At 34.6% G+C, this 19,149-nt stretch overlaps 3 protein-coding genes across 6 annotated transcripts; 1 reads left to right on the plus strand and 2 right to left on the minus strand.

The window, feature by feature from the left end:
* Nucleotides 1-277: 277 nt before the first annotated feature.
* Nucleotides 278-4,936, plus strand: LOC115963678 (ubiquitin-conjugating enzyme E2 2-like). The gene is made up of 6 exons (XM_031082772.1): nucleotides 278-527; nucleotides 1,268-1,401; nucleotides 1,539-1,564; nucleotides 2,650-2,739; nucleotides 2,829-2,917; nucleotides 4,555-4,936. Exons 2-6 carry the CDS (start codon nucleotides 1,277-1,279, stop codon nucleotides 4,681-4,683), a joined length of 459 nt encoding a protein of 152 aa, XP_030938632.1. The 5' UTR covers nucleotides 278-527; nucleotides 1,268-1,276; the 3' UTR covers nucleotides 4,684-4,936.
* A 1,072-nt stretch (nucleotides 4,937-6,008) lies between these two features.
* LOC115966103 lies at nucleotides 6,009-9,497 on the minus strand. Of its 2 annotated transcripts, none has more exons than XM_031085444.1 (6): nucleotides 9,254-9,497; nucleotides 9,024-9,141; nucleotides 7,832-8,186; nucleotides 6,762-7,230; nucleotides 6,618-6,673; nucleotides 6,009-6,403 (listed from the first exon to the last, which is right to left on the minus strand). In XM_031085444.1, the coding sequence occupies exons 1-6, from the start codon at nucleotides 9,300-9,302 to the stop codon at nucleotides 6,356-6,358; spliced, it is 1,095 nt and encodes a 364-aa protein (XP_030941304.1). In that variant the 5' UTR covers nucleotides 9,303-9,497; the 3' UTR covers nucleotides 6,009-6,355. The 2 variants fall into 2 exon arrangements, with proteins under 2 accessions (XP_030941304.1, XP_030941303.1); XM_031085443.1 differs by having other exon boundaries at nucleotides 6,012-6,403; nucleotides 9,024-9,150; nucleotides 9,254-9,490.
* Nucleotides 9,498-10,868: 1,371 nt separating this feature from the next.
* Nucleotides 10,869-18,936, minus strand: LOC115963994 (NADPH:adrenodoxin oxidoreductase, mitochondrial). Of its 3 annotated transcripts, XR_004085974.1 has the most exons (14): nucleotides 18,604-18,936; nucleotides 18,348-18,452; nucleotides 17,658-17,771; nucleotides 17,485-17,538; nucleotides 17,202-17,318; nucleotides 16,408-16,517; nucleotides 16,254-16,327; nucleotides 15,434-15,495; nucleotides 14,954-15,152; nucleotides 14,643-14,703; nucleotides 14,246-14,313; nucleotides 12,685-13,086; nucleotides 11,666-11,811; nucleotides 10,869-11,517 (listed from the first exon to the last, which is right to left on the minus strand). XR_004085974.1 is itself a non-coding variant. In XM_031083278.1 (13 exons), exons 1-13 carry the CDS (start codon nucleotides 18,718-18,720, stop codon nucleotides 11,290-11,292), a joined length of 1,455 nt encoding a protein of 484 aa, XP_030939138.1. In that variant the 5' UTR covers nucleotides 18,721-18,930; the 3' UTR covers nucleotides 10,869-11,289. The 3 variants fall into 3 exon arrangements, 1 of the variants encoding a protein (XP_030939138.1); XR_004085975.1 differs by lacking the exon at nucleotides 12,685-13,086 and having other exon boundaries at nucleotides 17,658-17,785; nucleotides 18,604-18,742; XM_031083278.1 differs by lacking the exon at nucleotides 12,685-13,086 and having other exon boundaries at nucleotides 18,604-18,930.
* Between the last annotated feature and the right edge of the window lie 213 nt (nucleotides 18,937-19,149).

The following is a 19,149-nucleotide window of genomic DNA, read 5'->3' on the forward strand; positions in this document are numbered from 1 at the left end:
AATAATATATAATAAAAAATATCTGTTGTAAATGTCATTATCATGAATAGAACAGCACGTAAGTGGGTAAGAGTGAGACACACACACAAACAAACAGAAACAAACCGCCCAAATGTACCGTTTTTCCAATTACCAAGTAAAGTAAAAATATACTAATACTGAGATAGAGAGATGGATACGTCTTCTCTTCAAAAAAAAAAGAGATAGATACGTCTTTTATCAAAAAAAGAAAAAAAAAAGAAAAAAGAGATAGATACGTCGGCCATAAATAAACAAAAGAAAGAGAAAGTGAGAGAGAGTTGCCAAGTGGGGACAACCCCAAATCACATCTCTATTTTCCTTCTTCTAATAAATCTCTCTCTCTCTCTCTTAGATTCTCTCTTTCTTTCTTTGTGGCTTCGATTCGATCTGATCGAGCTCCGAAAAATCCTAACGATCTACTGCATGCTCTTTCTTCCTCCACACACGGATCGCAAACCCTAGCTTTTTTCTAGTTTCTCCAAGCTTCTCTTCCATTCGATTTCCAGGTCTGACTCTTCAATTTCTTTCGCATATAATTTCTCATGTACTCGCTTTTCATTTCGATTTCAATTGCTTGCTTTAGTAGACGATGATTATAGAGAGAGAAACACAGAAAATGATCTAATTTTCGTGTTTATTGAACGTAATCTTCAAAAAAAAAAAAACCCTAATTTACCTGAGTAGTAGTAGGGTTTTATTTTTTTTGTTTACTTTTTAAATATATTTAATTTATAGGGTCAATAATAAAGAATTTTCATGAATTCAGCTGAAAAATCTGATTTTGGAGCTCCTTTTGTACAATCAAAATTATCAAATCGTGGTTTTGTACTGGGTTTCTTGTATGTGCAGCTTAATTTCAATTCTATTGTCATGGTCAATTTGTGATTTTTGTGAGTGGGAAAATTTTATAATATGTAAATGTAATTACTGTATGGATCCGGTTAACGAGTGCCGAAGAAATGCATTGGTTAAGGTTAAGTTTTTCATTGAAATCGATAAGCTTTTTTAAGGAACTCGCCCGGGTTTTTGTTTATTAACTTTTGCACTTCAGCACCCATTAACGAAAGCCTTACTGTATTACTCTTTTGCGTTGCTGTCAAATTGAGATGCACTGTTGTGTAGTTTTCATAGTCATGTACTTGAGTCATTTTTGTAAATGTGGCTAATACAAAAAATTATTGTTTGGGTGACTTATACTAAACTGGGTTTTGTTTGTTTATTGTTTCTTTGCTTGGTGGGATTTTAGGTGTTAACGATGTCGACTCCATCTAGGAAGAGGCTGATGAGAGATTTTAAGAGATTGCAACAAGACCCACCCGCAGGAATCAGCGGGGCACCCCAAGATAACAATATAATGCTTTGGAATGCTGTAATTTTTGGGTAAGCTGGGGATAATGTGCATAAAATCACTTCTTGTGCTCTTCTTAAGTTGTTTAACTATTTCTTTTCATTTTTCAAGTATGTTTAAGTACGGTTGGATAAACCATTTCTGGTTTCTTGTCTGGTTTGGATTGCAGTCCTGATGATACACCATGGGATGGAGGTGAGTAAATCCTTGCACCGAAGGTTTTTGTTGAAAAGATTACAGTACATTTGTGAAATGGGTTACATCTGTGTTATTTTATTTGATACATTTCCTAAATGTTTCAACATCCTGGGGAAATCTACACTGTTGATGTATAATTTAAATGATTACTACTTTTCATTATATATGTGAAGTTATATAGTTGATTACTACTTTTCACTACAATCCATATTATTCAGCCAATGTTTTACACAGTCGAATAATTCATATTTGAGAGAATGCTAAATGCCCTTTAATATATATAGCCTTTGTCACTGAGCAGCATATGATATATGTTTGTGTTTCTGTAGTCTGCTTTTAAATTGATGATGGTTTTTTTTTTAATAAGTCATGCTAATATCATTGTTTATGGAATTTTATCTATAATTAATTGTATTGCATATATTTGGATTCTAATCTAATGGTTTTTGGAATAATTCTTTTTAAGTATATATGGTGTATGAACAGCAGTATGTGAGTGCTAGTTTTTCCAATTTGTGAGGTGCACAGTTGCATAATTATGTGGCAATATGGTCATATGACCAAGAAATAAAAGTATCACTTGACTGACATTCTTGTGTTGCTAGCGCCATATCCCTTTGTATTTGATGCTAAAAATAGAGTGCATAATTATGTGGCAATATGGTCATATGACCAAAAAATAGAAGTATCACTTGACCAACATTATTGTGTTGCTAGTGCCATATCCCTGTATATTGGATGCTAAAAATAGAGTGCAGATAAGTGCACATATAAAGTTGAATGGAATATTACTAAATTTATATTGCTTGTTAGTTAGATCATTGTAGATAATTTAATTGTAGGCCAGTTGCTTTCTGTTCTTGAATCATTTGTATTATCCATATGTTTAATATAGAACAAGAATGATCTGCTGGTTGGTTTTCCCTTTTTTTGAGGGGAGGTGGGGGAGGGGTATTTTTGTGAGTGTGTATCTGTTTGGTTTCCTCCTCCCTCTGTGAAAGTGGGAGCTATGCTGATTTCTGTTAAAAGTATCTTAAAGCCATCTAAATCTACATAAAAGAATTTTTGTTTGAGTTATTCAGGCACGTTCAAGTTGACTCTGCAGTTCACAGAGGACTACCCAAACAAACCACCTACAGTGCGATTTGTTTCTCGAATGTTTCATCCAAATAGTAAGTTGGATGAGGAACTGTCTTACATATTATATCTTACCTAAGTTAGGGTTTCTGACTTCAAATTTTTCTTTTGAAAATTTGGTCAGTCTATGCTGATGGAAGTATTTGTTTGGACATTTTACAAAATCAGTGGAGTCCTATATATGATGTGGCAGCTATACTCACATCTATCCAGGTATGTTATAATGTTTAATCTTGTGGTTGTAGTATTGCTTCCCATTTGATATTTTTTTATTAATAAGCAAAGAGTAATGCTATAGGCACAACATTTTACAATAGTTGAGCTGCAGATTTTTATTGGTTCTCATTTGGGCTCACCATTGAGACCACTTTATCATCTACCATGCATGACTTTCCATCTTACTCTAAGCTTATTGATAAGCAAAGCAGATGCACTTCTTATATAAATCATGAAGTTTGGTTTAATTTTAAAAGATCCCTTCAGTAGTTAGCTTCTATGCCTTTGTTGAGTGAGCAAGACTTGTAGGTTTCTTTCTGTTTCAATGTATGTGGACATGGGCATGCTTACAAAACATGCATGGGTACATTGTAATTTGTTGTTGAAGACTTGAAGTTTAGAAGCATGTGCAAATCACCCCTCCTGGGACCCTTCTGTTTTAGGATCAGCACTGGGATTGTTCCTCTCCACACAATTGCTGCTGCCTTCCTCAATTGACCTTTTTTCTTATAAAATTCCTCAATTGTCTTTATTGTTAAGTGAAAAGTATTCCATACCATGTGCTTTGTGCATTTTTTGCATGTTCATCTGTGCAATCAACATGTATTCTGACATTTCAACCTGATCCCCATTTCATTTAGCCTTCTTCCATGTGGAGCTCTATCAAAAAATGAAGTAAAGGGGCTTTAATATAGATTTTTTTGCATTTAAAGGGTTTGTTGATCCTTCTTAAATACGGTGTTTTGTTGATATCTTGACAACTTTGGGCTTTTTTCCCATATTCTCTGTTTTTTTGGTTGACCAATGTCATGGTATAGCATTCATCAGGCCCATGTATAGAGTTTTAGATTCTTTTCTCACCTCACCCATTTTTCTTCAGGCAGATTTAAATCTGAGCTGTCATCAGTGTTTATATATAACTTCACAATTTCGTTAGTGTTTCTCTGACCATCTCCCCCTCCCCCACCATCTACCCATAAAAAAGAAAAGAAAAAGAAACAGTACCTTCACAGAATGCTTGACTGTGTTAAGATTTAAATTAGGACTTCAGCTAAACTCTGGGCACTCTAGAGGTAAAAAATTGAAGTAATTCATAGTTTAAAAGTAAAATAGTTGTAGGACTGATACGTGAGTCATACAAATTAGCCTGCTAGCCATTGCCCTCTTATGTGTCATTACCTTTGGGAGTTGCTTCAAATTTGAAAGACATGTGTAGGAGGGGCAAGCATTCAGTTTCAGAATAGGAGTCATTTATTGGAAGGGACCTCTATGAAGGACATGTTCCTCCATTTGTGACCATATTTACATTTGCGACCCCATTGTTAGAAATATAGCATTGCTGGGACCATGTAATAAATGCAAGCAGCAGTGATGGATATGACATTGAATTTTGACCCCCACTCACCACAATATATGCCTGCTGTCATGCAATGCATACATTTCAAAGTCTTCTTTATTGGGGTGGGGAAGGGGCGGTGGTTGAGGAACAATGTCATTTAAAATTTAAAATGAGCAGGGAATTCCAGTTGAAATATTAAAATGGTAATTAGAAATCATCTGATGAAGCTGCTAACACAAACATTTTATAGAGAACTATTGATAGAACTTTAAAGGCTTTCATAATCTCATTGCAGTCGCTGCTGTGTGACCCCAACCCCAACTCTCCTGCAAATTCAGAAGCTGCTCGGATGTTTAGCGAGAACAAACGTGAGTACAACCGAAGAGTGAGGGAAATTGTGGAGCAGAGCTGGACGGCAGACTAACCCCATAATGGGACACTAGTCGGGGCACTCATGGGTGCGTTTGATGGCATGTTTGAAATGACATTGCTCTCTAAGAAAACATTGGGCAAACTTATCAACTTTTGTCTTGTATGTCACATGTCATTCTATCACAAACCTAGCAAATGTTTTATTTGAATATGAATTGCTGCATTGCGTGTTGTTGATCCTCATGTAAAATAGAATTTACTTATCACATTACACTGAATTGTTATGAATTTGATTCAACATAAAAGTTGTAGTTGCTGGATGATTTCATTATAGATACAAGAAATTCTGACGCGTGGGGAGTCATTATAAATAAATAAATAAATAAGTAGATAAATTAGAGCAGCTTAGCAAGTGAATGGTTGTTGGGGCATAGACTTTTTTAAGATCAATTAGCATTTTTTTTCCTCTCTGACATAAGTGAATTTCAGGTCTGTTGGGTTCGAAAAAATAGAATCAGGATTTTTTTTTTTTTTTTTTGAGAATCATGATCAGTTTCTTGTCTCTAAAATTTTGGCTGGGTGAGTAACTTGTCATTTTGGTAAAAAGCGATAAAATAATGAGACAATTAACTTATGTAAACGCTTATCAAAAAAAATAACTCATGTAGACGAGACACTAATAGAAGAAAAATAAACTCAAGATTTAAGAGATGAACCATTTTGGTGGCTAAAGAAATAATAATAATAATATTAAATAGGCATGGAGATGGAAGCGTGCACTTAAAAATATATATATATTCAAAGAGGTGTGGACAATTTTTTTTTTTTTTTTTTTATATGGTTGTCGGCATTTTGACATAATCGAAATGGGATTTTCTTTCCTGAATGGGATCCTTTGTTTATTTACTTCTCTATTTTTTCATCTCACGATTATTGTCACATAAGCAACCGTATTTCACATAGCGAACCTCTTACAGGATTATTATATGTGAAAATGCAGTTGATGGTTTGAATTGATTTTTATTTTTATTTTTTTATGGAAGAATTAAAATATTTTGGTAAGTACAGAATCCAATTTGAACTTTCCAAAAAATGTGAGCTTTCATTTGAAACCATGCTTTAAAATATAACTTATTACCAAATAATATATATGTATATATATATATATATATATATATATATTTAGGGGAAATTTAGTTGTGAGTTGGACTGTTTTATGCAAGCAGGGAATGCATGATAACAGAACTGAATGCTTCTCAAATCAAATAATAAACTAAACCCACTAAGTATTAAGACTTATTAAACACTAAAAAGTCCCATATCTTGAAGACAATTATGTCAAGATATGCCACACAATACAACATTCATCGCCATGCTATGATATCAGATGGTTTATGACAACCAATATGTTTTTTTTTTTTTTTCTTTTTACTGAGCATGTCAACCAAAATTTATGGCCGCAAAAATTACATAATATTGGACCAATATTAAATAAATTTAAGGAGTCAAAATACACTTTGGTTTCACCAGCAACTATATAGTACTACACAAACAATCCAAGATTAAACCACCAATAAAAGAAATATAAATCATCCTCCACACCAGACTGAAACACTTCCACCTTAAACCCTTTCTATACAAAGGAAAAGCCCCCACTTAAAAACACTGAAGACAAACCCAAGAGATTGACAATGAAAAGATCCAGCAGCTTTGTTGCAGAATGCCTACACTACCTCAGACAAGTTGATCTCTTCCATTGTGGGGGGAGCATCCTACAAGAGAAGAGGAATAGGAAGGAATTAATAGAAACCATAAAACAAACCAAAAAAGCTAGAGCATTCTGATATATTGAAATGCATGTTTACAGTACAGCATTGACCATTTATAAAATGCACAATATTCACTAGCAGAAAATGTAAATAGATTAGTGCACAGAAGAAAAAAAATTAGAATAAACCCAAATGAATGTTGATAAAATTACTATACCATATTTTCTTTGTTCTCTTGGAGCACATCCTCGGCAGGCAAAGTGCTGACTGGAACTGCAAATGACAGTGAATCAAATTCTATTAAGTTGCCCAAGCCATATTATTTAAGAGAGAAATAGGCAAATATCTAACTATGCTTTACCTGCTTCAGATTTCTTTCCCTGCTTGGTCTTGCCCTTTTCTCTATTAGAATCCAGCTTACTTGGCTTCTCAGGTTTCTTTAGCGACTTACGACCCCCAGTCTCTGAAACAAGTTTTGAATTTGCTGAGTTCTTATTCAAAGATCCCCTAGTCCTGATTGCAGAATTGTTCTTCTGAATAGTTCTCTTCTTGGCAGATTCAGTGACTGGAGAAGTTTGATCAGCATCAGCATTCAAAGACCTGGGCTTCAACTTCCTACTTCCCCCAGTAGAAGAAGAGCTGTGGACGTCATCATCAGATGATCGAGTTCCCTCTTCAGGCACCTGAGAAAAGGTTTCAGAGACCTGCACCTGCTGTGTGTTTTCTGATATGTTATACCTTTCAAATAATTCCTTCACAGGTTCCCCAAGTTCACTGAGGTCATGTCGCTGAGTGTAGGACTTGAGCTCATCTCGCATTCGCTGAAGAGGCTGCTTGATATTATTTTTAAGGAAAAATTAAAAGTCAGAAACTGGTCAAAATCAGGTCATAGATTCTAGGAAAAGAAAGTAAATTAAAGTTCATTTGCTAGTCCATGTGTTCAATGAAAACACATGTGGGCATGCAAAACTGAGTATATAAACGACAAAGACAACCCTTAGGTAAGGAGGAAAAGAGTATGTGCTTGACCTTGATGCTTTTACCCCTATGCCTTGTATAGATGACAAATTTTAATGAATACAAGAGTTCATGTTTATGACTAAACACATGCCTAAACTCTTCGCAATTAAAAGGGTGAGAAAGAAAGAGAGTGTTGTTAGCAATCATGCATTTTGTTCAAATTCTATCCAGGTCCAAGTTTCCACCTACCTTTTGACACAGAAAATAGCTGCCAACCATTGCTTCTACATTCCTCTTAGTTATAATATTATGGGTTATTAACTAGCTAGGTTTTTTGTTTCAACACAAATAGAAGACTAGTTTTGTAAGAAGTTTCTGCAAAGAGTTGGCTAAATCCTGCATTTGATTGTGCAATTGCAGAAGTAAGAAGAATCAATGAGGAATTTGAAAAAACATGAATTGTAATAATACCTCACATCCTGCCTCAAACGCTAATTTAAAAAAGCCAAGTGAAATTGAGTGCTTAGCAGCAGATTCAGAGAGCTTAATCTGTGAGAGCCAATATGATGCCGAGGACAAAACATTGAATTTCTTTCTTGTTGTTCTGGAAACATCGGAAACAGGTGTATCATTTTTCCCCTGACTAGCAACAGTTCTCCTCTGTCTAGCCTCCGAAATTGGAGTGATGTTGCCAGCCGGTTTTGGTGCTGGACTGACAATAGACTTGGCAGGAATAGACAGCCTCCTGGGTGGCTTTGCAGACTTGTCCTTGCCAGAAAGATCAAGAACACTAACACTTTTACTTACACTTGATGTAGGTCTCACCCTAAAAAATAAATTAGAAAATCAGCCAGTTGCCACTCCAAGAAATTATTTGAGAATGAGAGAATCACATAGTAAAACACATACATAAAACACCAATCTGAATTTAAAAGTTTGAAGTATCATGGTTATCAATAGTGAATATTCAAGATCTCCTGTTTTGATATCATGAAAAAATACTGATTGTTCCAAAAACTTCAGCCGTTAGAAAATGGTAAATTTAATCATATAACCATAATTCTAACTGTTATTTACCTCTTTACACATTGCACAAAGGGTTCTCAAAACAAACTACTTTTCAATTACCCACTGACACCTTATGATACCCAAAAACATTAGAGACACTCTTAGCTTTCTTTACAAAATGTCAATTACATCATATATGCATCTTTTTACTGTAAGCAGAACCAATAGAGACAGAATGAGATTTCATTACTCATTGATCCTACATTTATTTACTGCAAAAATTGAATCCACTATGAGACCTTCTTCACTAATTTACATGAAAGATCACTCCTTTACATCTAACCCTAATATGTAATAACTTATCTATAAAACTCAGAAATTTTAAACATTAGACTTATGAATGAATCTAATTTATAAATCATGTTACTAATAATTGATCTTCAAACACTTCAGTGATCTACCACTTCAAAAAAAATTCCCCTTCTACCAACCATACAAGCAAAATTGCCATGTTAACCATATCTTGCAAAAAGTACCAAAATTTTTAACAAATTTTCAAAAAAAAATCACATATCCCCATGTAACAACATATTTAAAACAGTCATCAAAACCCCCAATACCAAACATCTGCAGAAAAAGAACAAGTAAATTGTACCGTGGCTTAGATACAGAAGTAGAAGAAGGGTTTGATAATTCAGGGGCCGGTGGCTTTTCTTCCTTGAGTTTAGTCCCTGAACGCAATGGGTAACGCTGAAGCTTCGGTTTCCCCGATCCTACAATGTCTTCCAAACACCACAACCTCAGTACCCAAAAACACTCTTAAAAAAAAAAAAAAAAAAAAAAAAAAAAAAAACAGAGAGAGAGAGAGGTGGTGTTGTTATGTACCAGGAAGTGGAGTCTGAGTCTGGATCTGTTCCTTGACTGGGTCTTCCATGGCTATGGCTGTGGCTGTTTTTTCAGATTTTCTTTGTTTTTTTTCTATTTTTGGTCACACAGAGCAAAAAATACGGGATTGTTTCGGAGAAAACTGAAGTAACTACACGCTCAAAATCCAAATGACGTTTTAAGGAATAAATCTTCTGACAGAGTGGATTTTATATATATCCTTAAAAACTAACCTCTTCCTATAGCTGTTATTGTCTTCGCTAATTGGGCGGGAAACTCAAAAAAAAAAAAAAAAAAGGTATGATTGAGATTCACACAAATCGCAGCGAGTGTAAAATATGCATATTACTCGCTCCTATTGGCTGACACTTAATTATAATACGACACGTGGAGGAAAAATAGAGAGAGTAGGTTTGTGATGCTAAGTTTGAGAGTTTTAGAATTTGGGGAATAAAGAGCGGTGGGATGGATGATGATTTTTTTTTTTTTTTGGTTGGGGTTGAAAGTTGAACGGCTAACGCTGGCTGGCGCTGGGGGGAATGAGGGACCCACTTCAGTTGAGAGACGCCCTCTTGGTAGTTTTGAAATTTCAAATTTCGAATCAGGTGCCGTTAGAAACTGCTTTTCAACGGTTGAGAGATGATGGGAATTTAGGAATAGGAGAAATAAGATTGCTTTTTGTTTTCTTTTGTCAAAAGAATTTGGGGGGGGGGGGGGGGGGGGGTTGGATTTTTTACTATTTTTTATAGTTTTGTTTTGTCTTGTCGTCTGCATGGGTTGGACAATTTGTGTGCTAAATGTGGGGCCCTTTGGTCCCACACAAGACTACTCCCACATGGGTGCTCTGTACAGGCTCTTTTGTATTGAAAGGGCTGGGCTTATGGGTATGGATTTGCACTCAAGCCCATATAAAAATCTTACATTTTCGGCTGACCAAGAAAAAAAAAAAAAAAAAAAAAAAATTCTTACATTTTCGGACTGATGTTTTATTGGTTGAATAATAAGAATGGAATGGTTGTGTTGGATCTTTAAACTTTTTCTAGCTTAGGTTAGGTTGGATTCGAGGTAAAGTAATTGGCCAAACCCATTATTATTAACCATAACAAATTTGAAATTATATAAAGTTTTGTCATTTCACTTCAAAATTAACAAAATGAGATTATTTAGAAACTCTCTTAACTTTAGTATCGTACATTATATATGATTTGTCTTCTTTAATTTTAGATATACAATAGAGTTTCGATAAAAGATTTTACCAATTGACCTAACTAAAACCTATATTTATGTTTTACTGTTAACTAAATTTAAAGTTAGTTTGCTGGAGGGAGGGGGAGAATAGTTGCCAAACATACCTTGACTGATTTCCGTGAGAATAAGAAGTTTAAAACAATGCAGATAAGAATAATGAAACACTTTTAAGTGTCATAGTATGCATGCAGAACAAGTCTTAATTCTGGGATTATTTTGTGTTAGTTAATTTTTGTGTGTAAATCCAACAAAATAAGCTATGGTTCAATGAGGCAGTACCATAATAAGTTCAACTCTAACTGCTCTTTAATATCTCTTGTGATGACTATCCATCCACATTACAAAATTCATATGTTTGAACAATGGATACACAGAAACCTGGGAGTTTTATTCCATAATCGCAACTCTTCCAGCAGCCATTATTTTCTCTATTATTTCATCACGACTTCATGTAATTCTAAGTTTCTAACTACTCTCTCTAGATTGTGTATGTGATGCTGCAGTTGACATGCAAATAGGTCAGTTTAACCGACAGCAGCACTTCCTAAGTCAGCAACAAAATGAGAAGGTAAAAAGAATGAATCCCTCTATAATTTTTTTGGCCCAAAAGAATTCATGGCTCAAACATGATGCTCAACAGGGCATTCCAACAGGAAAAATAATAATTTCTTCTCTATAATTTTTTCTTTATTCTATTTTCTGTGATACAGAGAGAAAAGGGGGTGGGGGGGTGCCAAGGCTATTCAAGCAAGAGAAGAAAAAAAAATCCCTACGATAAGGGTGTTGATTTATTCCCTGGCAACTTTGAGTAGCTCCTCCCATGTAGTTAATTTTTCCCTGGGTTTGTTTTTAAGACTCCCAAGCCTAGTTTCTGTAGAGTCTATCTTTTCCCAGGCACTGAACTGCACGAATTTGACTTTCCGGTTATCTAATAAATGGAGCAGACCCTCTCTGCCTGGCTTGGGCAAGCTGGCTTTTGATGCCAATAGATTAAGATCTTCAGATATACTCACAACCTACCATATAAATAGGCCAGATTAGCAGACCTCTAAAAAGATATATGATAGACAAAATTTAAATTCTCATAAAAGGTTGTACTTCTTCTTTTTGATAAGTAAATAAAAAGTTGTACTTTCATTCTATGTAACACAATAGATCACTTACGGTTTCCTCGGCACAATAGAGGTTTGTAGCAATTATCCCAGTTGGTCCTCTTTTCAACCATCCACATACATACAATCCCTCCTCAAGCAGAGTTGGATCTCCTGAAGTATCATGTAGAACTCGACCTCTGATGTTGGGAACCACGCCTGAATACAAAGTCATTGCATGGGTTAGCATATAAATTCATTTGTGAGTTGTGCAGCAGGTGAACTACAAGATAAGAGGCACGGACACTTTCTCTGGTGTGTCCAGAGACACTTCTGAATGCATGTTGGAAAGCTCTTTATTTTTTTGGTAAATTCCTTTGATTTTAGATGTGTTTAAAGATTTTGATGGTTGTTATTTATTTTAAAACTTAAATAAAATATACTTAAAGATATATATTTTGATAAGTAATGAAATTTAATAAAACTCAAAGCTTGTATACAGGAAGTATACAACACTAAAACAAGGAAAGAAGTCAAGAAATATATACAAGACGAAAACTTGTTGGCTAATAAGTAAAGTATCTACGAAATCCCAAAAAAATAACTCATAGAGAAAGTAAAGGACGTGAGACACCACTCATAGAGTCTTTAGAAATAGGAACTTAAGATTTGGCAATGATAGTTCATTTCCTTCAAAAATTTGAATGATTCCTCTCTTCCCAAATGCACCACCTGAGACATATAGGAGCAGCACCTCACTCCTCCAATCTCCAGCATAGCAAGAACAGAATTGGGCATTTCCCAATTGAGTCCAACTAGGCAAAGTAAGTAATCCCCACAAATCTCTAGCAATAGGACAGTGTAAAAGGAGATGGTTCATTAATTCTACATTCCTTACACATACAACACCAGTCCATAATGAAAAAGAATAATGAGAATGCCCTCTTTCGTAAATATCTGTTGTCAAGATTTTCTCTAAATCTACTTACCGAAAAACATTTTCCCTAAAGCCACAGTCCAAATAAAGAATGCGACTCTAGGTGGGTTTCTAGTTTTCCAAATACATTTCTAGGGAAAATGGGTGGAACTTACATTTCTTGCTTGGAGCTCTCTCTATAAAACCTTTTAACCTGGAATCCTTTTGTTGGTGATGGAAGCCACGCCAACTTATCACCTCCTGTGGAGGTGACCTACTGCATATTAATCATCAAAGACATGTGCCAAGGATTCTCTCTTCCAATCTTGAGCCTCTCTGATAAACACTGGCTTCCAATGTTGCTGACCTTTGACCCACTCCATATAATCCAAAATCAAGGCCTTGTATCTCTAGTAAATCCGAATAACTCAAGCAACTGAAAATTCAATTGCTATTTACACTTGCCATCACCCACCTCAAAGTGTGTATATGAAGCAAATTTAGTCCAATCATTTCTGATGCTTTTTCACAAATCCACCCTGTAAAGTCCTTTAACAATTCCAGAGCACCAGCCACCTCTGCTAATACAAAATATACCTAAACCTAAAGATATATATATATATATATATATATATATAGAGGTAATAAAAGCTTTATTGAAAAAGTACATCATGTTCACCATAGTGAACAAATTGTACTTGAAATAGTTACAAACAAATCAAGAAGGAGAAATAATAGTTTGTAAGAAATCAAAAATGGAAAAACATTGTGTAAAACCTCAAATCCAAGACCTAAAGATAGATATTAATTAATTAATTGTCGTATCCCGGCCATGTCGTATCGTGTTTGTGCCCGTGCTTCTTAGCCTACAAGACTTTTTTATTTTTTTATTTTATATATATATAAGTATTTTAGTCTTATTATTGAGGTTCTATTCATATTTTATTTTTTTTAAGGTTCATAAAATTCAATATGTTAAGTACAGGAAAAAACTGGTGAAAAAGTTAACAAAAACTCCACAAAACACACACATTCAATTGGCAAATGTTTTTGGCATAATAAAAATTGAATTTAATGAATAAATCCAAAGTAATTATCAAGTACTCAAGTTTTGAATCCCCCTCCCTCCTCTCCCCCTAAGATTTTACATACATGTTTTAATTAAATTTTTTATCTAGCATATTTTGGGAAAAAACTAAGAGCGAGTTTGGAGAACTCTGCACTTAATATAACGACATTTATGTTAGGGCTAAGTGAAGCCTAGTTTGTGTTTGATCTGGATTATGATCCAACCCGATATAAAAGTGTTACGATTTTTAATGAGGGGATTCTGAGGCTCAGTCCATGAATGCTTTGGCTTTTTGGCCCCTTTTTTAGCCCATTGTGAATCCTTTGTGTGAGATATAAATACTATTGTTTCAGATTAGTGTTGATAATGGTCATGTTGTTTTAGAGAGAAAATTGTATTGCCACACTTTTTGTATAATTTCCCCAAAAATAGTAAAATCACTGCACTCCATGGATGTAGGAAAATTGTGGAACCATGTAATTTCTTGTGTTGTGTGATTGCCTTTGTGTGTGTGTTATTTTTATTTATGTTTTTGCATCTCACAGATCTAGGAATTCATGTAAATTCTCAACAATTACATAGTTTTCCTAAAGCATATACAGATTGCAAGCAATGAGAATAGAGAAGAATGAGAAGACCAACTTGGTGCATCCATCCTTTTGTTTTACCTTTCTGATGATCAAAGGGTAAACCATCAACTGGAACTGATTTGTAACCAATGCTCTTTAGCACCATCCTACATAAAGAGAGGGCACATTGCCATAGAGTTAGTACCTCATTTCAATGAATTGGTCAGAAGATGTAGTAGGCACAGTTTAGCTTGTTTATTCTTTATGCTGGTTTCATTGATCATCGCCAAGAATAAAGGAATTCATTCATCTTCTAGTAATTTAAATGGTTTTCCTTTCTAACCATGACATTGCACAGCATGATCTGGAATTATATATTTTTTTTATTAAAAAAAGTTGTAATATTTACAATTAAACCTCAAGAGAGTATTAGTAAAATTATTAATAGCTTTTTATGTGAACTATATGAAGATTCAAAGCTTCTAGCAGAAATTACCCGCATTCAAGGTCTTCAAATTGTCCAGTACCAACTGCAACACGTTTTCCATCACCAACATCTACAAATAATATTGAATAAATTCCATGTAATTATGCACACTTGGACAAACCATAGACACATAATGATTGTGTAGTTTTGGAAAGGATCCTATTTTCCATGACATTTTCACAAGTCAGCTTGTAATTCTGAAGAATAAAACATAACTAGTTGATTTAATGATGATGAATCTACAAAAGTTTGTTCAATGTGCTGAATAGACACAATTATTGCAGCCACAATACGTTGTAGGACACAAGAACGCTTACTACCTTTAAGAACTGTCTTCTCAAAGTGCACGCCAGAAACATGGCCTCTTCTTTCATCTGACTCTAGAAATCTATCTGGTTTCCGGAAGAAAACAAAGTGGAGTTCACGTTGACCGGATCTTGGATGGGAAGGTCCTGTGGTGGCTGCCTTAGAGAGCAACTCATAAACCCTCCTCTGAATTCGATTGTTCTTTATCTCTTCCTTTACCAAATGGCAGCATCACAAGATATATATAATAACAATAGAAAGGACCAAGTATTAAAAATGAAACGATAAAAAAAAATAAAATAAAATAAAAAATAAGAGTCGCTAAAACAAGGGCATTTTATATTGTCAATGGTAGTAAAAAGGACCTTAACATCACAAACACCATTCTGGTTGCTATTGTTGTCATGCTATTATTTATTTATTCTTTTTGTAACAAATATACCCTATTCAATTTTATGAACGGCACAAAGAAATAATTGAAAGTAGAGATATACCTCATCTTTCGGGGTTTTAAGAAGATCAGCCTCCTGTAAATGAATACAAAGATCTTTAATACCTGCAATAAGATGCCAATTATTATATTAACTTCACATTTTAAAGGAGCACTTCCTATAACAACATCAAATTGCAAATAATCAGAAGTAATTGTTACTCATCGCATGATGAAGTCATATAATTTTTAGATGCAACAAAAGGCTGAACACTCTAAAATTTACACACTGCACAAACAGTTATACTAAATTGAACATGGTAAGACTTTAATCAAAATATTATTTAAGTGGGAGAGGGGAGATTTTGAACCCCAGTTATCCTTATAAAGGAGACCAGGCAATACCACTAAGTTACAAGGCAACTTCAATAAAGATATTATATACATATACCCAATTAAATGGGGCACATGATTTGTGGATGATTATAAGTATAGTATGGTTAAGAGAGAGAGAGAGGAAAATATAGATTTAAATCAATCCGTTGTTTTCTAGTCCTTACTTAGAGGACAATGATAAAAAAAGTGGATAAAAACTGAACAGTGGAACTTGATTTAAACTGATCAGGTCACTATCTATGAATGATAAAAAACTAGTAGTATATAAAACTTCAGAAACTTCTGAATTAAAGCAGCTGACAAAGCCTGTCAAAAAACTCAGATGTGCTGTATATGGTTTTCTTTTACTTTTTAACTTTTGGCAAGAATATACTCTCCATGAGATAATTTATCTCAGGGTTACACCAAAAAATAAATGCACTGTAATATAGAAAAGGGAAATGAATATTAGGTAACATTGTGCCAAAACAAGTAAATTTGAGAATTACCAAGAACTTCACGTAGCTCTTTAGCAGTACAAGCTGCTTGGACTGGTCCACGTCTTCCAACCAAATACACCTTCCTGCATTATTTGTTAACTTAAAAACACAACACACAAGTCATAAGTTTATCAAGCTGCTACATAATGGCAAGACAAGAAACCTGATAGAGCTCTCCTCTAAAGCAGCCAAAGCATGACTTGCGATATCAGTTGTTGCCAATTCTGTTGCTGGTCGTAAAAGGATACGTGCTACATCAAGAGCTACATTACCCTGAAAGTCAAGAGAAAGATTTTTTTTTACCAACAAATATTTTTGATTTACAACCTCATACTTTTGGAATCTCATGTTAATGTCATATGCTTTTCCATCCATGTTTTATTGTTCTCTTGCACATCAATCTTAGAGCACAGTTTCTACGTATCTGTTTTCCAATTCACATATCATTTCTCTACTTAACTAAACAGAATTTAATCCAAAGTATTTGGTATAGGTCATATTAAATAAAGCAAGTTCACTCCATTTAGGGTCATTTTTATTGTTAAGTTACACGCACCCAATAAATCTTAAATCCACAACCTCAACCCTCCACCTAGCACTTGCAACAAGAGGAGGTGCCAATTGAGCTAGAGCTCATTGGCCTATCTATGATCATACTTTCAGTTCAATTACAGAATACAGATCAAAATGACATTATTGCAACTTAACCACACTCTAGTCCCAAAAAAGTTCGGGATTCAAGCTTGGTTGCTATTGTTGTTGTTGTAACTGGTAACCACACTCTAACTAATTCCTCCTTGTCCCTAATTTGGGCTCCTTAACTGGGACCATGCACTACCTATTAGTTTTGCAATACATATCCTAAATGTGATTACTTATTGTGTTATAAAAAGGAATATTTGGACAATGATCTATAAAATACGTTGCTCCCTTACAATCAATAAAACATGAACTTACCTGGCCAAGAATGACAGCTGTATCAGTGTTCTTCAAGTCGAGATCTAGGTTTTTGCAATCTGGGTGCCCATTATACCACCAAACAAATTCTCTGGCTGAATGAATGCCAACCAGATCCTAGAAAAAGTTTATTACATAAAAAACAGTAAGCAAACTCCAATCTTCCATGTTTCATCCAAACCCAAGATTCTGCATAAGATATTTTCAAGGATAGCAGTCCTACTGAGCACTGACAAACTAAAGAAACAACAACCAATCATACTCTAGTTCTTATTAAACATACTTCTCCTGGAATACCAAGCGCTCTGTCACTTTCAGCACCGTAGGCAAGAACAACCTGATCAAATTGTTGAACTGTTAGTCAAACAAATTTAACATTCAGAACCATATTTACCGCAAAAAAGATAAATAAATAATTTCCAGCACAGTAAAGCAACGTAGTGCTAGCATTCTCACCACATGGTACAACTCACGAAGCTCCAAAAGGGAAACTGAAGACCCAAGCGTCACATTTCCAAAAAATGAGCACCGGTCATGGCGTGCAACCCTAGAAAACTGGTTGATGACAATCTGTTGCAAGTTTTCTGGTAAACTAAGCTCAATTAAAACAAAGTATCTAATAACAAACATTAATAATAATTTGACTAAACGCCTCAATAGATCTTGGAATCATCTCTAAGACATACAAATTGTGACCCACATGAGACTATATCGAAAAGGGTCTTGTAACGAGTGTCCTATTTGTACAAGTTAAGGAGTAATAATAAATAATCAATTATGAGCTGTGATGCAAAATTTTCAAAAAGAACAAAAAAAAATACACCTGTCAAATAATTTGAATAATGCTACCGCCACAAATTATTTTACAACATTTTTACAAAATGTTGATGCAGCCAACTTCTTATTGGTTTTCATCTAGACTTACTATTAATATCATTTTTTTCATTTACCAATAATCACTCACCGCCTTAGCCTGTTTGTAAAATAGTTTATATCTCAAGCATTATTCATAATTTATTAGTTTGCAGGCACAAATTGATTGTGGTTTTGTGTACCTTAATATTTATGCACAATTTTGATGTTATCCAATTATAATTATTACAAAATGGTGAAGAAGCAAAAAAAATTGAAACACTTTTATTTCACCTTTGTTTCAGGATGATCAGGTGCTACACCGGAGCGTACTAGTCCAAACGGCGTTGGCAACCTATCGATGATATCAACTTGCGCTTCTTGATGTGCCTTCAGCATCTATTCACACACGCAGCAATTCAAACACAGAAAAATAATAAAGAAGCTCGTAATTAATTATGCGTTCCTTTACTTTCTTAGCAACCAAACCTACAATTACATACATACAAGCAAATATTTTTGTGAGGGAGAGAGAGAGAGAGAGATTTACCTTTTCAGCGGTGTAGAAGCCAGCGGGTCCACTTCCAACGACACAAACGCGCAATGGATGGGAAGAGAGAGTTGAAAAACTTCTGGAAAGCCAGGTCCTTGCTTGAAAGATCGCCATTTTCGTTGAGAATTTGAGCTTTATTTTATGCAGGCGTTGAAGTTTAGGTTTTCAATTTCGAATGTTGTGTATACATAAAGAATTAGAATAAAAACTATTAACTATTTTACTGTTATGCAGGAGGCGGTGGGAAGACAGTTTATTGTATTTTAATTTGATTTTAGGCTGAATTCCAAAATTCACCCATTTAAGTTTTGCTGTTTTTCATTTCGGTAAGTTTATGGTCTCTCTTTTCAGTATTCAAAGTTCCAAGGCGAAAATGGATAAATACCCATAGAAAACAAACTAATTAGTTAGTAGGGTCCGTTTACAAACTATATATATTTTTAGCAACTCGAGCCTCAAAGACTCGATTTTGGGCTCCTAAATCGACCATCTGAGGCTCGATTTTCATGAGTTATTTCTCTCTAACATGGCACTTTGTCCAGG

Source organism: Quercus lobata, chromosome 10, assembly GCF_001633185.2.
Source record: "Quercus lobata isolate SW786 chromosome 10, ValleyOak3.0 Primary Assembly, whole genome shotgun sequence".
Classification (NCBI taxonomy): Eukaryota; Viridiplantae; Streptophyta; class Magnoliopsida; order Fagales; family Fagaceae; genus Quercus; species Quercus lobata.